Source organism: Acinonyx jubatus, chromosome D3 (genome assembly GCF_027475565.1).
Source record: "Acinonyx jubatus isolate Ajub_Pintada_27869175 chromosome D3, VMU_Ajub_asm_v1.0, whole genome shotgun sequence".
NCBI classification, from domain to species: domain Eukaryota; kingdom Metazoa; phylum Chordata; class Mammalia; order Carnivora; family Felidae; genus Acinonyx; species Acinonyx jubatus.
In genome coordinates, this window is record NC_069392.1 from 13,715,179 (window position 1) to 13,736,029 (window position 20,851).

At 45.9% G+C, this 20,851-nt stretch overlaps 1 protein-coding gene across 8 annotated transcripts in view; it reads right to left on the reverse strand.

Moving 5' to 3' along the window:
* The window catches only part of FBXO21 (F-box protein 21), a 58,879-nt gene that overhangs the window by 28,662 nt on the left and 9,366 nt on the right, over positions 1-20,851 (reverse strand). For all 8 annotated transcript variants that reach the window (XR_008291894.1, XM_053206594.1, XM_053206593.1 and 5 more), the window contains exons 4-9: positions 19,482-19,603; positions 16,365-16,511; positions 15,925-16,061; positions 14,701-14,837; positions 5,937-6,116; positions 4,693-4,825 (exon numbers count right to left, since the gene is read on the reverse strand). Coding sequence is in view for 7 of the 8 variants with exons in the window: in XM_053206594.1 (XP_053062569.1) it covers positions 4,693-4,825; positions 5,937-6,116; positions 14,701-14,837; positions 15,925-16,061; positions 16,365-16,511; positions 19,482-19,603 (856 nt within the window). In the remaining variant the exon portion in view is untranslated. The remainder of the gene's footprint in view (positions 1-4,692; positions 4,826-5,936; positions 6,117-14,700; positions 14,838-15,924; positions 16,062-16,364; positions 16,512-19,481; positions 19,604-20,851) is intronic.

The window sequence follows — 20,851 nt, forward strand, 5'->3', positions numbered from 1 at the left end:
CACAGAGCCCGACACGGGGCTCAAACCCACGAACCATGAGATCGTGACCTGAGCCGAAGTTGGACGCTTAACCGACTGAGCCACCCAGGCGCCCCAATTATAGTTACTTCTGACCACACTTCTGCTACATTCTACAGATACAGCTTCCCTCCCTAACTAGCAGCCACTCCCTTGCAGATAAGTGCAACAGACCTATCTTGGGAGTCTTGTAAGCACAGGGGAAGGCTTAAACTCCCTTGTAGCATCAGGAAGAGACAAGGTTCAGGGGTAATTACCACTCCCTGTCCCCAGATGTGCAGATGACAGGGTGAAGGGAAAGGGCAGAAACAGAAAAGATACCATGACAGGGGCCTGGTGTGCTCCTGAAGGACAGTACTGATGACAGCGGCAGGGGTGGGGGGTGGGGGGCGTTATGATGTCTCCAAACACACGTCTAGGCTGACAATCCCAAGAGCCCACAATTTTGGGGGTAGGGATCTTGGAACACAGGAGTCTGTCACTCATGATTGGCAACCTTTACCGTAAGGAGCCAGAGAGTTAACTGCGGCCTTGTGGCCCACATGGTGTCGGACCCAACTACTCTCCTCTGCCCCCTGTGGCTGGAGAGTAGCCAGAGATAAAAAAGCAAGCAGATGGGCCTCTTTCGAAATGTGCCTTTGATAAAACATATCCACAAATCCAGGCAGCAGAGTGTGCTGACCCTGTTCTGTCCCGGCTACTGGTTTCCCCTGTGGCTCTCTGTGAAGTGCCTGGCTCCATGCTGCAGACCTCCACTTGGCTGGGGGCTCTTCTGCTTTTGGGGCTTCAGCCACCAGACGCTGATACGGGGAGCCCCTGCCAGATGTCCTCAGACAGCTGCACTCAATGGCCCCGGTCGTATCCAATCCAACAAACCCCAAACTGAACACTTTCTCCTGCCCCTGAAACAAGTCTGTTCTCCAAACACCCATTTTTTTTGAGGGGTAGGGGGCGAGGGGCAGAGAGAGAATCCCAGGCAGGTTCAGCACTATCAGCACAGAGCTCGGTGCAGGGTTCGAACTCACGAACCACTGTGAGATCATGACCTGAGCCGAAATCAAGAGTTGGATGCCCAACCAAATAAGCCACCCAGGTGCCCCAATACCCACCCAGTACAGAGCCCAACATGGGGCTCGAACTCATGACCCGGAGATCAAGACCTGAGCAGAGATCAAGAGTTGGATGTTTAACCGACTGAGCCACCCAGGTGCCCCATCCAAATACCCACTTTTAACGCGCCCAAACAGTCTCCCTTGTTGGAAAATCTGGATATCCTCTCCCTCATTATCTAACAAAGATCTTAATCACTCGTCCAAACCATTTTTTTGAGCACCTCCTGCGTCTCGGGCCTTGGGCGGAGAGCCAGGGGGGCCGCTACCCTGAAGAACCACACAGATGCGGTCCTCGCCCTCAGGGAGCCCGGTCCCTGGCGAAGGCACAGTACACACGCAGCCACAGTGTCCTCAGAAGACGTTCTGCGGCAGCGCAAGCACACGGCCGGCAGAGCAGGGGACCTGGACTGCCGCGGACGGGCTGGGGAAGGGGTTTCGGAGGCGCAGCCAATGGGACCGAGGCCTAAGGAAAGGCATTTGGGGCAGCGCCGGGGCGCGCACCAAGCCCTGAGGCGAGAGAACACGGGCGAGTGGAGGGCGCGGCCGGGCAGCACAGCGTCCAAAAGGGGCAACCGTGAGCACCGAGGCAGCTGAGGCTGGCAGGGCCAGACCGCCGAGAATCTAGTAAGCCATGACGAAGAGAATGAGCCTGATCTTCACGACACCGAGGCAGCCACTCGGAGGGCTCTGAGCACTGAAGGGGCAGGGCCGACATCTTCAGAGATTGCTCCGGCCCCAGAGTACGGAACAGGTTCCGAGGGGTAAGAGTGGAGGGGGGAGAGCAGGCAGGAGGCCTGGGCGGCGGTCTAGGAGATGGGGCCGCGGGCACACATGCAGCAGACACCTGGGCACGCGGGTCTGGACCCCGGGCTCCAGACAGAGCGTCCGTCGGGAGTGGTCAGCCTGCGGACGGTAACTGAAGCAAGGCCAGGTGACCTCACCTCGGGGAAAGGTGTTCACCGAAGTCTGGAAACTACCCTGCGGGGAAGAAACCTAGGACACAGAACTAGCAAGAGGCTGAGAACCATGGACCAGACTCAAAGGAACAGAGTGTTTTGAGCAGTGAATGGCCCTCAGTGATCCAGAAAGATAAGGAAAGACAAGTATCTGTGGATTCGTCAACAAAAAGAACGGTTTCTGTCAAAAGGGGTCATTGGCTTCCTTGGCAAGAGCGGCGTGTGGAGGGGGGAAATGATCCCCATGTTCTGGGGCGCAGGTGGGAGGCCAGGCATGCGGCCATCTGGGGCTGGAGCCCCGCAGGGGAGGAGAGAGATAAGGAGGCGGCCGCAGGGATGTCATGGGAGCGTGTTTTGTTTTTTCCCCAAAGATGAGAAAGATCGATCCGAGTCAGCAGAATGCCAACGGCAGACAGCAGAAACAGGGAGTTGTAGACATAGGAGAAATAAAGGAAAACAGAGTGGGATCTGGAGCACAGAGAGTTGCCTTGGAAAACCAGAAGGGTATCTTTTCCAGTGAGACGTAGAGGAGGGTGAGGGAAGGGAGGGAGGGCTATGGGTCAAACTGAGGAGGGAGGTCTGGCAGCAGGAAGCAGAATGGGCCCGGGTGCCGGCTTCACCATCCCCCCCGTAGCCCTCTGGCCCACAGGGGTGAAGCGTGCGGGTGGGCTCGGGCACCGAACTGTCTGTGCGCAATTCCTAAGGCCATTGATGCCAGCACGGGTGGCCTCAGCGGGTTACCTGACTTCCCGCTGCCTCAGTTTCACTATTTACAGAATGACAAAAACCCGGCATCCACCCCACAGGGTTGGAAGGAGGCGTCTGGTGCCAGTGACTTTTCAAAACATGACCACCCTCCACTGTCTCTTCCCGTCACAGCCACAAGGACCCTGGACTATGACGACAGTGACCCAGAGGGCTTGTGTTTCTTCGCTCTTTCTGATTTACTTCAACTGAAAACAAGCTGACTTTCCAGTCTTCCCAGTTTGGGAACTAGTAAGGCCACACTAATTCCAAGCCTTCCAGAAACTGATCTGAAAAATATGCACACAGCTGCTCACGTTTCCATGCCCATATATGAGTATGGGCATACAAAGCCTTGTTGGGTGGGCCCACAGTGCCGGGCCCGTCCACCTCTGTGCCAGGCACAGGCTGCCCCTGCCCACGGGAACAGCTGCCTTTTCTGCCCTCTGAATGGTTTCCCACCCTTCAAGGTCCACCTCAAACACCTTCTCTGGAGAGGAGCCTTTCCTCATGGCTTCAGTGTCCCCTGGAAATTTCCTCATCAGAAGCCCCCGTGTTCCCACTCTCTCTGGTGGCGCCCGCCTAGCTCAAGTGCACTCTCATGGAGGGGAGCGACTTTGCATTCCTGATCCCCGCATGAGGGGCTGTCTAAGGTGCTCAACCCCAGAAGCAAACGAATGGTCGTCATGAGGAAAAATGTTCTGCATGTAAGCAACCGGGATCTTGTTCTAGTGACATCTGCTTGGCAGGATGGCACTCTTGGTCATCCGCGGAGGGTACTGAGGTATTTCCCCAGTGCACAGCATGAGCACTGAACGGAGTCCATCATCAAAGAAAGGTAAGGACGCCAGAGCTCCTGCACTTTCCCCCAGGAGACCTAGGTGGTAACTTCGGTAGAGGGTCTGGTTCTGGCAGACCACAGGATGTTCCAGGAGGACATCTGCTACTCGGACTACAGATGACCTCTTAAGATAGGAGCTCAGGGATGTTCCTGCCGATGGGTCCTTTCTCAGAACGATTGCACATCTTTGAAGTGGGGAATAAATGAGATGGTTTAAACCTAAGCAATGTGGGGTCATACTATTCACCCCTCTCTAACAACACGAACGGATGATTTTATGCTGATGTCCCTGTGAGCACTCGGAACAAAATTCTCTCGCCAGGCTGCTCTAAACAGACATAATGGATTATTAACATATTCCCCTGGAAAAGCCAGCGCATGATGGAAAGGCGCAGCTGCTCCCACGCTGTAACACACCCTCGCACTCAGACACCTGCTGCACCCACAGCTTGCTGAGGAGCGTTTCTGATCGCAGACGCCGCGGTCCTCTGAAAGGGCTTGCTGATGGCCACAGGGGACATTAGAAAAAGGAGGAGCCCAAGTGGGACTGTATCAGAATCCACAGTTTTCAAAGACGGAACCAGTCCGTGAAACCCAGCAGCTGGACCAGAACACAGCCAAGATCTACTTTTCCTTTGTTAAACAGGGGTGCTCACATGGTCAGTGTGAGCACCACCAGCACTGCTGGAGGGTGAACACTTAAAGTTCTGCTTCCCCTTGCTGAGTCAGGGTGACCCGGGGGGAACACGTGTGGGCACCAACAGGTGGGTTGCAGAGCTGAGGCCTTGTGCTTCCAGGTGTTTAAGGCATGGACCACAAAGAGAACAGGCAACCCCTGGCAGTGTAGCCAAGTTTTTTAGATTTAAAGGAGACAAAAAACATTTAATTGACAGGCCGAGATGGGGAGAGTGAATAAATTCACGTTTATCCTCCAGGCTGATAGGATAAACTTCCAAGAGCCGCCTTTCAAGCTAGAGTTCCTCTCTAACGCAAGTGCAAAGCATCAAAGTAAAATAATTACCTTCTCTGGCCAGATGCCCAGGTGGAAATAGAGCCTGGCTTGCAGGAGGAGAAGCTGCACCTGGTCCGGGTACATCGCCAGGTACAGATCCAGGGAGTCTCGCAGGAGTTGGTAAGACTGGTCGATGCCTTCCCTGGTGGGGGAAATCAATCACGGCCTCACTTTCTGCTTGCTTCTCAGCTGAGACCCTCTTTTTCAAGACCCAGGTTTTATGAGTAATGGACACAAAGGCCACACACCTTTTCGGATTCCAATACCTCCTCTCTGTTCAGCAAATAGTTACAATGATCTTGGTAACAATATTAAAAAAGCCCCAGAAGAAACGTTAACTTTTGTACCCCACTTTGGTGATGGGCATGAAAACTGTAAGCACTTTCACTGTATAGTCACCTCAATAACGCTGCACATAATCAAAAATAACTTCTGCCTAGGTGGAGCACAGAGGACTTTTAGGGCAGTAAAACTGTTACACACAATACCACGACGGTTGGTTCGTCATGGTGTGTTCATCCAAACCCACAGAACGTACGCCACCAAGAGGGAAGCTGGGTGTTAACTGCAGAGTCTGAGGATGACATGTCTGTGGGGGTTCGTCGGCTGTAACTAGTGTCCCCCTCTGATGGGGGATGTTGGGGAGGTGCGGGGGAGTGGGTACTAGGAGAACTCTCTGTACTTTCCACTCCATTTTGTTGTGAACCTAAAATTGCTCTAAAAAATACAGCCTATTTTAAAAGAACAAAGAATTCCACCGTTAGGCAGGGAACTACGACTACAACATACAATCTTCTATTTTCCCTGTAAGACATATTCCCTTGGACTCAGAGGCAGAATGGTTTCATACTTTTGTTTGCTTTCTTATCTAAGTGATAGAAATGTATAAACCAAAGGACGACGACAAGGCACTTGGACCGAAGAACATACTGCCCTGAAAAGTAACCTTTACCAGTCTCAAATATTCTGGTTACTAAAGAAAATATTGAAAACATTACAGAAAACTTGCATACAAGTCCACTGCAAAAGTGTCAAAGTCACTCAGTACATCTTAAGCCAGGACAGCATTATGTCACAAGGATGCGTTTCTCTCTGTGGTGGGTAGACAGCCGCAGACAGCCCAACTGTGCCTCCCGGCATCCACAGCTTTGCCGCATGACGGGAGGCCCATCAAATAAAATCCTCTGTAATGCAATCCGAGCCTCCAAAGACATGCACTCTGCAGAAGTGCTGGAAAACCACGAAAACCTTACCGCTTTCCCAGGCTTAAAAGGTTTCCCACCATTCGCTGTAACACCTTCTTCACGTTGACCACCCCGTACAGTGCTGCCGTCACGTGCTGGCCGATCAGGTATTCACACTCTTTCACTGTCAGCTGCTTCCCTTTCCCAAAAGCGTCTATGTAGATGTAGTCAAAGATGTCCAGGGTTGCCCTATCCAGACAGCACAGGCAGTTAGCCAAATCTCAAGTCAGAGCTGAACAAGGCAATGTCTAACATCCCCTCCCCCCTCCCCACAAGTAGCTCAAATTAGAGACTGAATATTATTAACACAGCAGCATTTTCACTTGAAATAGTAAGGCCTTGTCTAAAGTTCAAAATCTGACCCTTTAGACATTCCCTGCTGTGTTAAGACTTCAGGACACAGATGTTTAGGAAACGGCACCGATGCGTGCCATCAAATATAGTTTTGCGAGGAGATTAAGCCAGATCAAACCAAGTTTAAAAGAGAACAGAAGAGAATTTATTGACCTTAGTCTACAAAACGCTCTATCAGAAGTTGGGTGGGAAGGCCCGAGGCACTTTATGATTCTGCAGATTAGCACAGTTAACGTCTGTGGGCCCTAGGCCCCTGGGGCTGTGAGGAAAGTTACAGAACCCAGCCCTGCCAAGAGTCCTGCCCCCGACCCTGCAGACACACTCCGGTGGGCACTCAGGGCTCAGCCTGGGAACCTGGCTCCAGACCAGAGAGCTGAGCCCCCGCACTTGACCCTGCCACGCCTCCCGTGAACCGTGCTCTCAAAAAGGGTGGTGGCCTGAGCTGAGCTGAGCTGAGCGGCGGGAGGAGGTCACATGAAGCAAGTCCTCATCACCATTACCAAGAACATTCTCTGAGGACTCCTGAGGGTCTTTGTTTCAGGGACAGTTGCGTTTTTTTTTTTTTTTTTGAGCAGCTGTTCCACTTTGATCTTATGCCCACTGCAAACCACGCAGGAGATTTTCACTTGGGCTCCTTCCTTCCTTCCTTCCTTCCTTCCCTCCCTCCCTCCCTCCCTTCCTTCCTTCTTTCTTTCTTTAAGTTTTTATTTACTTTAGAGACAGAGCACAAGTGGGGAAGGGGCAGAGAGAGCCGGAGATGGAATCCGAAGCCGGAGATGGAATCTGAGCTGTCAGCACAGAGCCCGATGTGGGGCTCAAACCCATGAACCATGAGATCATGACCTGAGCCGAAGTCAGACACCCAACTGACTGAGCCACCCAGGCTCCCCTCACTTGGGCTGCTTTAAAAAGCCCAGTCAGATTTCTTCCTAGAGTCATATTAATATACTTCCTGTAGCAAGACAGACACAATGTTCCAAAAGTAAGAGATGCTCTTCAACTCTTTTTATGAGTCTAGAAGAACTACACATATACACACAAATTGATTACAGACAAAAATCCTAAATAAAATAGGAGCAAATCAAATACAGCAATGTATTTTTAAAAATCCTATGATTAAGACAGATGTACCCCAAGAATGAAAGGATAATTGAATGTTAAAAAACCTATTTCAGCATGTATGAAGAAAAATGTACGATTTTATCAGTAGACACAGAAAAGAGATTTTGGAAAAAAAAAATCGAATGCCTACTTATTTAATAAAACTTAAGCAGGGGCAGCTGGGTGGCTCAGCTGGCTAAGAATCCAACTTTGGCTCAGATTCTATCTCTTGGTTCATGAGTTTGAGCCCTGCATTGGGTGAGCTCAAGCCCTACTTCAGGCTCTGCACGGACAGTGTGGGGGAGCGGAGTGGGATTCTCTCTCCCTCTCTTTCTGCCCGTCGCTCACTCTCACCCTCTTTCTAAAAAAAGAATAATAATAATAATAATTAAAAAGAACTTAAGCAAACTAGGAATTTAGAAGGCAGCTTTGATAATCTCAATGAAAGGAAATACTCCAAACATCATGCCTGATGATGAAATTTTGAAAGCATTCCACCTAAAGTCATACCCAAGACAAGGGTACCCACTATCACTGGTTCTACTCAACTCTGTGTGAGAATACCCAGCCATCAGAATAAGTATAAGAAACAAATGTACAAAGGCTAGAAAGAAAAGAACCAAAACGGTCACGATTCACAGGCAATATGACCATCTACACTGGAAACCCACAAGAGTTGACAATTAGCTCCAATAATTTATTCAGCAAAGGGGATGATTATCAGATTTATATCTAAATATCAGTCATATCCCTATACATCATCAATACTTAGAAAACATAATTTTAAAAATTACCATTTACATTAGCAATAAATATTTAAGGTACTTAACGAATAAGTCTGGCAAGAGTTAAAGAACTTCATGACGAAAACAATAAAATCTTTTTAAGGATATTAAAGACAACTTACACGTGTAGGGAGGCATCCCGTTCACAGACAGACTCAGGAGCAAAACACTGAAACACTGCTCGCATTAATCTATGAATCCAATCCAAAGTAAACTCTGGTACCGATTAATATCCTTATGGACTTCTGAAGGAGGCTGGTAAATGGATTCTAAATCTACAGAAGAGCAAAAGGCTAAGAAGAGCCAAGGAAATTCTGAAGAACTCGATGGGGGGCGGGGGGGGTCTGACCTACCAGGTACTAGTAAACGATAAAGTTACAGTAAGTAAGACAACAGGGTCTTGGTGCAGGGACGGATCAGAGACCAAGGGCATGAACGTGGGTCCAGGTAAGGAGAGGGCTTGCAGCCAGGCTGTTGCTTCATGGGCTGTGCACCCGCACTATTCTCACCGGCCTCCTGACTCCTTTGCCCTGAGGACGCAGCCAGGGGCTCGGTGTTTGTTTCTGCCAGGTGCCTGGCGTACGGACAAATTATTTTATTGCTCATCTGCACCCTTAGTGCACATTCACCGTAGCCTGAGAAGAAAAAATGATATTGTTACCATGCACAACTGTGCCCAGCAATCCGTTTCTGTGGCAAATAATATGGCAACTGCAGTTTTAAATGCTTTCTATCATGCAGAGATCCTTGGTGGATTATTACATGGGCATTTAAGATTATTTTTGAGATATTTGGGGAAATCGGTTGGGTTACCTAGGCAGAGAGAATGGACTGAGAGAGCATATTCCCCATTTACAATCAAGGAAAGTGGGTACCTGCTACCCAAAGCCACGCAATACGTGTAGAAAAGGGTATCTGGAAAAGAAAGGACGCCCATGCATACCATTTAAGGAAATATACATATGTAATGAACTATAAAAATTTGCATGGAAATAACAGAAACTTGCAGGTAACTGGTGGTTATCTCTGCAGAGGAGAGGAAGAAGGAGGGGATGAGGAATATCCAGGAGGCTCCAACTATTCATGTCTTATTTTTTAAACTAAGGGGTAGAAATACAGAGATGAGTTACGCCTTTCTTCCAGGTATGATTCACAAATTCTACTAGGTGTATAAAGCACTGGGCCATCTCAATCCTCCAAATGCTTGAAAAACATATGCTCCATTTTCACAGAGGAAGAAACTGAGGCTCAGAGGAAGCCGAGGTCTGAACCCAGCCCAACACTAAAGCTCAGGTACTACTATACTGCTCATCACTCGCCAGAGGATATTACAAGGTCATTCAAAGCACAGGAAATAATTAAATAACTTTGTTTCTTTTTCCTCTAAATGGCACATTTAATGAGAAGATAGTTCTGACTATGTGATGAACTATTTCTTTCACAAAAGCTAGACTACAGCTGAAAAAAAGCTTTATGTCCAATAGGACACCAAGCTTAAAGGAGAACAAAACAGAACTTGTTGACCTGGTCTACAAAATGCACATCAGTCACCAACCTTACCTAAAAGGGGCATCACTGATGATAAGAAACTGAGCATTTGCTGTGCACATGAGTGAAGAACTCAGCTACCCTGCTGTCTCCCCCTCCCCCATCCTCCCTCTCTCTCTCTCTCTCTCTGGTGAGGAGGGAGGGAGGGGAGATTTTATGGAAGACTGCAAAATAAGACTTTAAGAACTCTTTGATCTAGATGGACTTAACAGATATATTCAGAACATTCCATCCTAAAACGGCAGAATACGTGTTCTTTTCAAGTGCACATGTGACATTCTCCAGAACAGATCACATATTAGGTCACAAATCGAGCCTCAACAAATACAAAATGACTGAGATCATACCATGCATCTTTTCTGACCACAATGCCATGAAACTTGAAGTCGACCACAAGAAATAATTTAGAAATAAAACAAATATAAGGAGGTTAAACAACATGCTACCAAACGTGAATGGGTCAACCAGGAAATCAAAGAAGAAATAAAAAAATACACAGAAACCAATGAAAATGAAAACACAATGGTCTAAAACCTCTGGATGCAGCAAAAGTGGTCCTAAGAGGGAAGTATATAGCAATACACATCTACGTCAAGTAAGAAAAATCTCAAATCAACAACCTAAACTTGTACCTAAAGGAGCTAGAAAAAGAAAAATAAAACTAAAGCCAGCAGAAGAAGGGAAACAATAAAGATTAGAGCAGAAATAAATGATACAGAAACTACAACAACCACAGAACAGATCCAGGAAACCAGGAGCCAGTTCTTTGAAAAAAATTAATAAAATTCATAAACCTCTAGTCAGACTTATCAAAAAAGAGTAAGGACCCACATAAATAAAATCACAAGTAAGAGAGGAGAAACAGAAATACAAACAATTAAAAGACCACTATGAAAAACTAGAAGCCAACAAACTGGACATCCTGGAAGTGATGGATACATTCCGAGAAGCATATTACTAAAACTAAGCATACTACCAAAACTAAAACAGGAAGAAACAGAAAACTTGAACAGACCCATGACCAGCAAAGACATTGGATCAGTAGTAAAAAATCTCCCAACAAACAGAAGTCCAGGACCAGATGGCTTCACAGGGGAATTTTACCAAACATTTAAAGAAGAGTTAATACCTATTCTTCTCAAACTATTCCAAAGAATAGAGAAAGAAGGAAAACTCCCAAATTCAATCTATGAAGCCAGCATTACCCTGGTACCAAAAGCAGATACAGACACCACTCAAAAAGAAAACTACAGGCCAATATCCCTGAGGAACATGGATTCAAAAATTCTCAACAAGATACTAGCAAATTAAATCCAACAGTTCATTAGAAGAATTATTCACCACGATCAAGTGGGATTTCTTCCTGGCTGCCAGGGTGGTTCAACATTCACAAATCAATCAACGTGATAAACCACATTAATAAAAGAAAGGATAAGAACCATACAAACATTTCAATGGATGCAGAAAAAGTTTCTGACACAGTACAACACCCGTTCATGATAAAAGCCTCCAACAAAGTAGGTTTCAAGGAAAATACCTCAACATCATAAAGGCCATATATGAAAAACACACAGCTAATATCCTCCTCAATGGGGAAAAACTGACAGCTTTCCCTCTACAGTCAGGAAAAAGACAGATGTTTACTTTCACCACTGCTACTTAACACAGTACTGGAAGTCCTAGCCTAAGCAATCAGACAACCGAAAGAAATAAAAAGGACCCAAATCGGTAATGAGGAAGTCGAACTTTCACTATCTGCAGAAGACATGATACTCTATGTAGAAACCCTAAAAGACTCCACCAAAAAATTGCCAAAACTGATACACGAATTCAGTAAAGTCAGTTGCTAGTTACAAAATCCACATATAGAAATCTGCGGCATTTCTATACAATAATGAAGCAGCAAAAAGAAATTAAGGAATCAATCCTATTTATAATTGCACCAAAAACTGTAAGATACCTAGGAATAAACCTAACCAAAGAGGTCAAAGATTTGTACACTGAAAAATATAAAACACTGATGTAAGAAACTGAAGACACAAAAAAATGGAAAAACACTCCATACTCATGGATAAGAATAAATATTGTTAAAACGTGTAAACTACCCAAAGCGATTTACACATTTAATGCAATCCCTCTCAAAATACCAACAGCATTTTTCAGAGAGTTATAATAAACAATCCTAACATTTGTATGGAACCACAAAAGACCCCAAATAGCCGAAGCAACCTTGAAAAAGAAAAGCGAAGCTGGAGGCATCACAATTCCAGACTTCAAGCTATCGTGCAAAGCTGTAGTGATCTAAACAGTCTGGTACTGACACAAAAATAGACATATAGATCAGTGAACAGAACAGAAAACCCAGAAATGAACCCACAACTATATGATCAATTTATCTTTGACAAAGCAGGAAAGAATATCCAACGGAGAAAAGACAGTCTCTTCAACAAATGGTGTTGGGAAAACTGGACAGCTACACGCAAAAGAATGAAACTGGACCACTTTCTTACATCATTCATAAAAATAAATTCAAGATGGATGAAAGACCTAAACACGAGACAGGCAACCATTAAAATCATAGAGGGGAGCACAGGTAGCATCTTCTTTCTAAATAGGTCTCCAGAGGCAAGAGAAACAAAAGCAAAAATAAACAAATGGGACTTCATCAAAATAAAAAGTTTCTGAGGCGCTTGGGTGGCTCAGTCGGTTAAGCGACCGACCTCGGCTCAGGTCATGATCGCAGGGTTTGTGGGTTCGAGCCCCGGGTCAGGTTCTGCGCTGACAGCTCCAAGACTGGAGCCTGCTTTGGTTTCTGTGTCTCCCCTCTCTCTCTGCCCACCCCTGAGAGTGCTCTGTCTCTCTCTCTCTCTCAAAAATAAATAAAAAACTAAAAAATAAATAAAATAAAAAGTAAATAAATAAAGTTTCTGCACAGCGAAGGAAACAATCAACAAAACCAAAAGACAACCTACACAATGGGAAAAGACAGTTGCCAATGACATATCCAATAAAGGGTTAGTATCCAAAATATATTAAAAAAACTCATTAAAACTCAACACTACAAAAGCAAATAATCCAATTAAAAATGGGCAGAAGACACAAATAGACATTTTTTCAAAGAAGACATACAAATAGCCAACAGACACATGAAAAGATGCTCGTCATCACTCGCCATCAGGGAAACACAAATCAAAACTACAATAACATATCACCTGACACTGTCAGAATGGTGAATATCAACAATACAAGAAACACCAGGTGTGGATAAGGATGTGGAGAAAGGGGAATGAACCCTTGCACCCTGTTGGTGGGAATGCAAACTGGTGCATCCATTCTGGAAAACAGTATGAAGGTCCTCAAAAGGTTAATCCAGCAATCACATTACTAGGTATTTATCCAAAGAATACAAAAATACTAATCCAAAGGGATATATGCCCCCTATGTTTATAGCAGCATTATCTACAATAGCCAAATTATGGAAGCAGCCCAAGTGTCCATCAACTGGTGAATGGATAAAAAAGGTGTGGGGTGTGTGTGTGTGTGTATACATATACACATATACATATAGATACATATCCATGTGTGTATATATAGTGGAATATTACTCAGCCATAAAAAAGAATGAAATCTTACCATCTGTAAGGATGTGGATGGAACTTGAGGATATTATGCAAAGCAAAATACATCAGAGAAAGACAAATACCATATGATTCCACTCATATGTGGAATTTAAGAAATAGAACAAATAAACAAAGGGAAAAGAAAAAAAAAGGCAAACCAAGAAACAGACTCTTAACTATAGAGAATAAACTGATGGTTGGGGGGGGGAGGTGCACGGGGGGATGGGAGAAATAGGTGATGGAGATTAAGGAGTGCACGTGCTGTGATGGGCACCAAGTGTTGTACAGAAGTGCTGAATCACTAAATTGTACGCTGGAAACTAACATTACACCATAGGTCAACTAACTGGAATTTAAATAAAAACTTAAAAAAAAAGTAAAAAGCAAGATTCCTTGTAAACAAAAAGAACTCTTTGATCTGATCTGCTTTGCAACAAAAAGATTTTAAGATCCACCTAAAATCCTGAACTCCTAGTCCTACTTTTTTTTTTTTTTTTTAAAGTTTATTTAGTTTGGGGCACCTGGGTGACTCAGCTGGTTAAGTGTCCGACTTCGGCTCAGGTTCGGGATCTTGCGGTTCGTGAGTTCCAGCCCCACGTGGGGCTCTGTGCTGACAGCGTGGGGCCTGGAACCTGCTTCAGATTCTGTGTCTCCCTCACCCTCTGCCCCTCCCCGCTCACACACACTCTCTTTCTCCAACATAAACAAACTTAAACATGTTTTTTAATGTTTATTCATGTTGGAGAAAGAGTGTGCATGTGCATGCGGGTGTGGGGCAGAGAGCGAGGGAGGCAGACTCCACGTGGTCTGTGCAGAGCCAGACAGTGTTTGATCTCAGAAATTGTGAGAGCGGAAATCAAGAGGCAGATCCTTAGCCAACTGAGCCATACAGGTGCTCCTCTATTCCTCTTTTTGTTTTTTTTAACGTTTATTTAATTTTGAGAGACAGAAAGAGACAGAGTGCGAATGAGGGAGAGGCACAGAGAGAGGGAGACACAGAAAGGAAGCAGGCTCCAGGCTGTCAGCACAGAGCCTGACTCAGGGCTCAAACTCATCAACCTTGAGATCATGACCTGAGCTGAAGTCGGACGCTTAATCGACTGAGCCACCCAGGCACCCCTAGTCCTAGTCTTCATACTTACTTTTAGATGACTGTAAATTCACATGCAGCTTTAAGAAGTAATACAGAAAGATCCAGAGTGCCCTTCTCTCAGAACCAGAATACGGACACTGATGGCCAAGGAACAAGACAGCTGCCCCACCCCCTGTGCCGTAGTCGACCTCTGTTCCGTTACCACACTTCCTCTCAGCACGGTGGGAGTGAATCCCGAGGACCAATCACAACATATGGCATAGGTGGCTCACCCTTCTGCACCTTGGCACCACCTTAACAAGAAGTGACTGGGGAAGTTGACAGGTTCCAGTGGGACCCCCAACTGCCGGGCAATTGTCAAGTAGAGCAGAGACATGCTGATCGGAATTCCTGTTCTTCGAATCAAAACCTGAAGGAGAAAAAAAATCCTTCAGCTTCACAGAAACGAACCTTCCCTTCTCATTCCTTCAAAGCAAGTCCTCACTAGGCACTCACTGTGCATCAGGAACGACACTAGGTTTTGTGGTTTAAGTGGATGAACATTTGCTTTGTTTTAGATCAAGGGTCTGCAAACTGCAGTCCGCGGGCCAAGTCCACCACTTGTTTCTGTACGGCCTGCATGAGAAGAGCTTTCACATTTTTTAGTGTTTAAAGAAAGTCAAAAGAGTACCGTTTTGTGACACATTAAAAATTACATGAAACTCAAATTTCTATGTCCGTGTATACAGTTTCATTGGAACACAGCCGCACCCGTTTGTTTTGGTAACATCTGTGCCCCCTTCCAACTACAATGGCAGAACTAAGCAGTTGGCACAGAGCATCTGGCTTGCCAAACCAAAAGGCCTGTTTGGCCCTTTACAGAAAAAGTCTACAGACCTGTGATCTAGGCTGTTCTTCCATTTTTTGTTTTAAGTTTCATTTATTTATTTTGAGACAAAAAGAGAGAGAATGAGCAGGGGAGGGGCAGGGGGAAAGGGAAAGAGAGACAATGCCAAGCAGGCTCCGCTCTGTCAGCGCAGATAGGCTGTTCTTCCAAAAGAATTTAAGGTCATTTCAAGGAAAGTGTATGAAACACGACAGACAAAGATTAGCATACAGAGCAACAGAATCTGAAAACAGTGTCAAGAAGGAAGCACATAAAAACGAAGTATCAATTTGGCCAAAATGGCTGGCCAGATTTCTTCCAAGGCTTCTAGAAGCCAGTGTAGGAAAAAGATCCGATTAGTTTCACAGTTTAGTGTTCATAAGACACAAATTAACCAAACAAAGTCAGAGAAATGCGTATTTCTAGACAGGAAATGATCAAGGGTTTTCACACAGAGGACACTATAAAGAAATAAAAATCCATAGCAATACCCTTACAGTGGAGGCAAAAGTGAGTTTCACTGGGCATTGAGAGATGAAAAGACCATGTATCTGTGCCCCAAACTATACAATTTATCAAAAATGAGCTTTCAAAAAGACATATGATTATGTTTTAATACACCCACATTTACCTGGTGCATGTATAAGTTTAGGGCATTATAGTAATCCATTCGGTTCCCCTTAAACTTCAGCTGGTCATAAAGGACGTAGTTCATGGCGTCCAGCACCTGGCTCTGGAGTTCTATCTCCATTATCATGGAGGATTCACCTGAAACACAGAGATCTACTCTGAGGACAGAAGCACTGGCAAGGCTGTGACCAGCATCCCAAACGACCTGTCACACGCAGACGCTGGCAATGTCCTAACAATACTCAGTAGGTGCTGCCAGTCCAGGGTGGAGGAAAGAATATGAAGTTCAAGTCTTTCACATTTCCAAGTGAACATGTGGTTGTGTCATTAACTGCTTCTTTGGTGACATAATGGAAACATACTACAGAATTTCTCACATTAACCAATAGCTCTGCTAGGTTTTCTTTTACAAATACAGTTGGATCCAAAGCAATTCCACACCTGCCTTGAAGGCCAAGCTGGGGTGGCGACTGTTCATGCCCCGGAGGGTTTTGCAGACCAGCTCTACGATGTTGTCAATCTGGGCCTGGATATCTTTGAGGCTGATGTCAGAGAGAGGATTGCAGTACTGGTCAATATATACAGCGCCTGAAAATAAACAGGAATCACTGAATAAATTCCTATTTCTGCCCTCGTCCTATTAGTTGGTCACTCAGCACAGACACTTGGGGCCATCCTTCGTTCCACCACCTGCCAGATAAGCTTCATCTGTAGATGCCAGACCCTGCTGCTGATACATGGAAAAGGAGCAACCTTCTCACAACAAAGGAGTTTACACACTTTATTTTAAAAAAATAAAATAGGGGCGCCTGGGTGGGTGGCTCAGTCAGTTGAGCGTCCGGCTTCGGCTCAGGTCATGATCTCACAGTTCGTGGGTTCCAGCCCCACGTCAGGCTCTGTGCTGACAGCTCGGAGCCTGGAGCCTGCTTCGGGTTCTGTGTCTCCCTCTCTCTCTGCTCCTCCCCAGCTTGCACTGTCTCTCCCTCTCTCAAAAATAAGTAATAAACATTAAAAAAATATTTTTTTTTAAATAAAAATAAACCAAACTCTCTCTCAAAGGTCATGGACTCAAGAAACCATGTGATATGCAGCATATTCCCATACTCTATTACAAAGAGGAATAAATGCTATAAAGGAGATCTTCCCAAGAACTCTGAACACTTAATGGCATAAGCCAGTTCCTTTACTTAAAAGAACATTTAAAAAGCTGAAAGCCCTCACAATGACAGATTTCCACAAACTGTACCCCTCAAAGGTGAAATAGTAAATGAACTCTGGAGAGAACTATACTTCTGAATTACAGAAATAGTGACACTCAGGGGACCTGTAGCCAAAGACTTGTACAAAGTACACTGGAGACACGGTGTCTTGAAAATCACCTCTCTGCTCTTTATTACCTTGGGTCGTTTTCTTTTGTTTTGTATGTATGTATGTATTTGTTTAGAATCACGTACGTATGTATGTATTTAGAATACTAGGCAGGCTCTGCCCCGGCAGCGTGGAGCCCAATGAAGGGCTCCACACAGGGCTCGAACCCACAAGTTGTGAGATCACGACCCCAGCTGAAGTCAAGAGTCAGACGCCTACATGACTGAGCCACCCAGGCGCCCCGACCTTAGGTCATTTTCTAACCAGATGCCAAAGGGCTAACTTGATCATTTGGTTATGAGACAATTTCACTTGGGAAGCTGCAGTTATTGCTTTTTTTTTTAAGTCATTTTAAATTCAAGTCATTTAAATTCAATTTAGGATCTTGACCCCCTACTCAACATCCCAAAGGAGCTGAAGGCAGTGAACAAGAGATGGGACCCCAGTGCTAATTTTGCCACTAGCCAGGGATTGGCTCCTGGGCTTCCTCGGGATGGAGTTTCCTCACCTGTTGGCTGCAGGACTTCTCCAAAGTCCATTCCATCCTAATGCTATGATTCCTAGACTTCGTTAATAGTTATCAGATTATTCTTGTCAGTCACCAAGAATCAAAACCTTGGAGCCAACTTCCTGCTCAATCACTTAAAAACTTTCAATGGCTACCCAGTGCCTACAGTACTGATTGGATGAGTTATGGAAAACCATGTTACTTTGTATTTGGAAGGTGAAAAAGAAGCAATCGTCTCTATAAACAAGCTACAGAAAACACACCCTGTTCAACTGTTCCTGACTGTGGAATGAACAGAAGAGTGGGGGACTCTCAACTCCAGTACACATAGAAAATTCCAGGGTGATAAGGTTGTTTGATTTTAATTAACTGAAACAGATTTTTCACTTCCTTCTGGATATGAGACTTTTACACAATCAGTAAGAATCCACACTGGGCACCATGGAGTATGCAGTGGATCATAATAACGTTAAAGGACCAGGGACACAAGAAAGTTAATGATCAGTTGGAGAAAAATGCCCACACCTGAAACAGACATTAACCATGGTCTACTAGTCAATGCTACTGCCTGCATCCCTCCCGAGGCAAGTAAAATCTGCACGCGTTGCAGTAGTCAGCAGAAACTCAACGGAAGTTACACAGGACCTGGAACTCTTGCGGGCAAGCAGGATTTGACAGGGGGATACCACTAGCGAAGATACAAAGCCAGGAGGGAGGACAACACTGCCTGGAGCAAAGGGTGTGTTTTGGAGAGTAATGGGGAAAAGTCTGGGGCTAGGGGAGGTCCGGATTACGGAAGGCACCAAAAAGCAACAACAAACAAAGGAAATCAGGTGGCCACTCGGAGTGGTGGAAAGGCCAGGTTTCGGGCTGGACTAGCACTAGGGGGTCAGAAGCCACGAGGCTCAGGGAAGCAAGTGCTACTCAGAAAGCTGCTGCTGGGAGAGCTGGTGACAGCCCGCACGACAACAGTAACAGAGCGGGGACATGACCATGGAAATGCTGGCAAGGAAGAAAACCGGCGAACTGGGTAAATTGTGGGGAGCAGGGAATGAAAGTGAACGGACAGGCGTATCTGTACTCCATAACCATGACTTATGGGAGCGTTTGTGTGATACGCTAGGAATTTAAATTAGTTACAAGAAAAAATTAAGTCACATTTGTTCTTGCCCGACTTAGCAGGAACAGAAAGTTATTCCCTTCACCGCGTCCATCCACTCAACTTGTTCCTCCTCACTTCTCATTATGGACAAGCAGACTCACTGATGCGCGAGGGCACTTCGTCCTCCTTAAACTCCAACCAGGGAGGTGAAGGGATCTGCATGAGGTCCCATGGAGACAAAACTGGATACATTTATTTCTGATTCGGAAATGACGCTTGAAAGCTTAGACAAACAGGGAATTTAACATTAGCTAAAATATCAGCCTCGTGCTTTGAACTGATGGTGCATCTTCAGAAGGCGCTGTCTTGCTTCAGCTGATGGCCAAATATTCTGGCAAAATGAGCTCTAGGGTGAGCAGTTCTGCCTACCTAAGTGATCAGACCACACAATCCCACCTCCAGAAGCCCACGCGGCCTGGCCCGGTCCACGTTTCCATTGCTCCACCCTTGGGGATGGTATCCACTACTTCTGAGAACGACAACTTAGCTGCCTATTGGAAGATCATTGCTGAGATCTCACCTTCAAGGTACGATTCATAGTCATCAGGCTGCTGAAGAAATGCCTTTAGGTTATTTAAAATTTTCTGTTGGCGTAGGTAGTAAAGAATTTTTTTAGCGTAGTACTTCCAAGTCAGAGCTTTTCTGGAAAACAAACAAACAAGCCAATGAGAATCAAGACACTATAAAAACCTCCGATTACTTTTTTTTTTTTTTTTACTTCCCTTCACACTAATTACAGCATGTAAAGAGTCTACTTAACAAGAATATAATTGGTTCATGACCACACAGCACTTGTTATCACAGAAGCAGACAACACAATTTAGGACTTTGCATCTGTAATGTAACACTGAATCAGTAGTGCTGAAATCCAAGAAACACTGACCTGCGTGGCTTCAGATTGACTAAAAGGAAATCCAAGAGAAACCTGAAAAGCTGGGGCTTTTCAGCTGGGGCTGAAGAGTTGGTCGAGGCTCAGGAGCTAGGGGTGAGGCGTCTGGAATCCTTTGCTGGCCGCTGGGCACCTGCCTCAGGGAACTCAGGCCCTGGGCGGCCGACTTTGTCTACGATCACTGCCATGGTGATCTCGTCCAGTCTCATGGTTTCAAATATTGTTTCTGGCAGCCTTCAACTTATTTCCCAGAACACACTTCTCCTTACGTGCAACTGCTACTCCACATCCCCGCTCGGATATCCGGTGAGCTCCTGAAATGTCTCGGGAGAACGCGACTCTGCTGCTGCAGTCAGGCCGCAAACCTTGGGGCCATCCTGCCCTCCTTGCTGGCCTGCTCTCGCAGACCATTCCAGCCATCCACCAGAGCTATCAGTTCTATCTTCAGCGTGTATCGGACAGGTGAACACTTCTCACTAGCTCATCTGCGTCCTCACTGGGCTTCCAGCTTCAAATCCTGCCCCTCCACACGGCAGCCAGAGCGCTTCAGTTAACATGTTAAGTCACGGCACAAAAATCCCGTACCCAAGTCTCCAGGGGTTTTCCACCTCGCTCAAAGTAAAAGCTCCAGTCCTAACGACGGTGCCTTAAACTCTTGCCCCATGACCTCTCTAACCTCAATTCCTGCTATTCCCCATCTCTGCCCGGCCTCCAGCCACACTGGCTTCCCTGCTGTGCCATCGTGCTCTGTGGTGCTCACCTGGGGCCTCAGCACTCTCAGGTCCTTGACTGGAAGGTTCGTTCCCTGGAGATTTGCAACCTCCACCCTCACCTCCTTTCAGGTTTTCATTCAAATGCCATTTTGAGTAAGGCCTTCTCCCCTCTCCCCGCTTCACCCTCTTGCCTGGTTAGTATCTGTCTAGAGCCCCTTCTCCTCTTCTAATGTACTAAATCATCTTACTAGGTTAGTGACTCTCTCCCCCACTGGAAGGTAAGCCCCA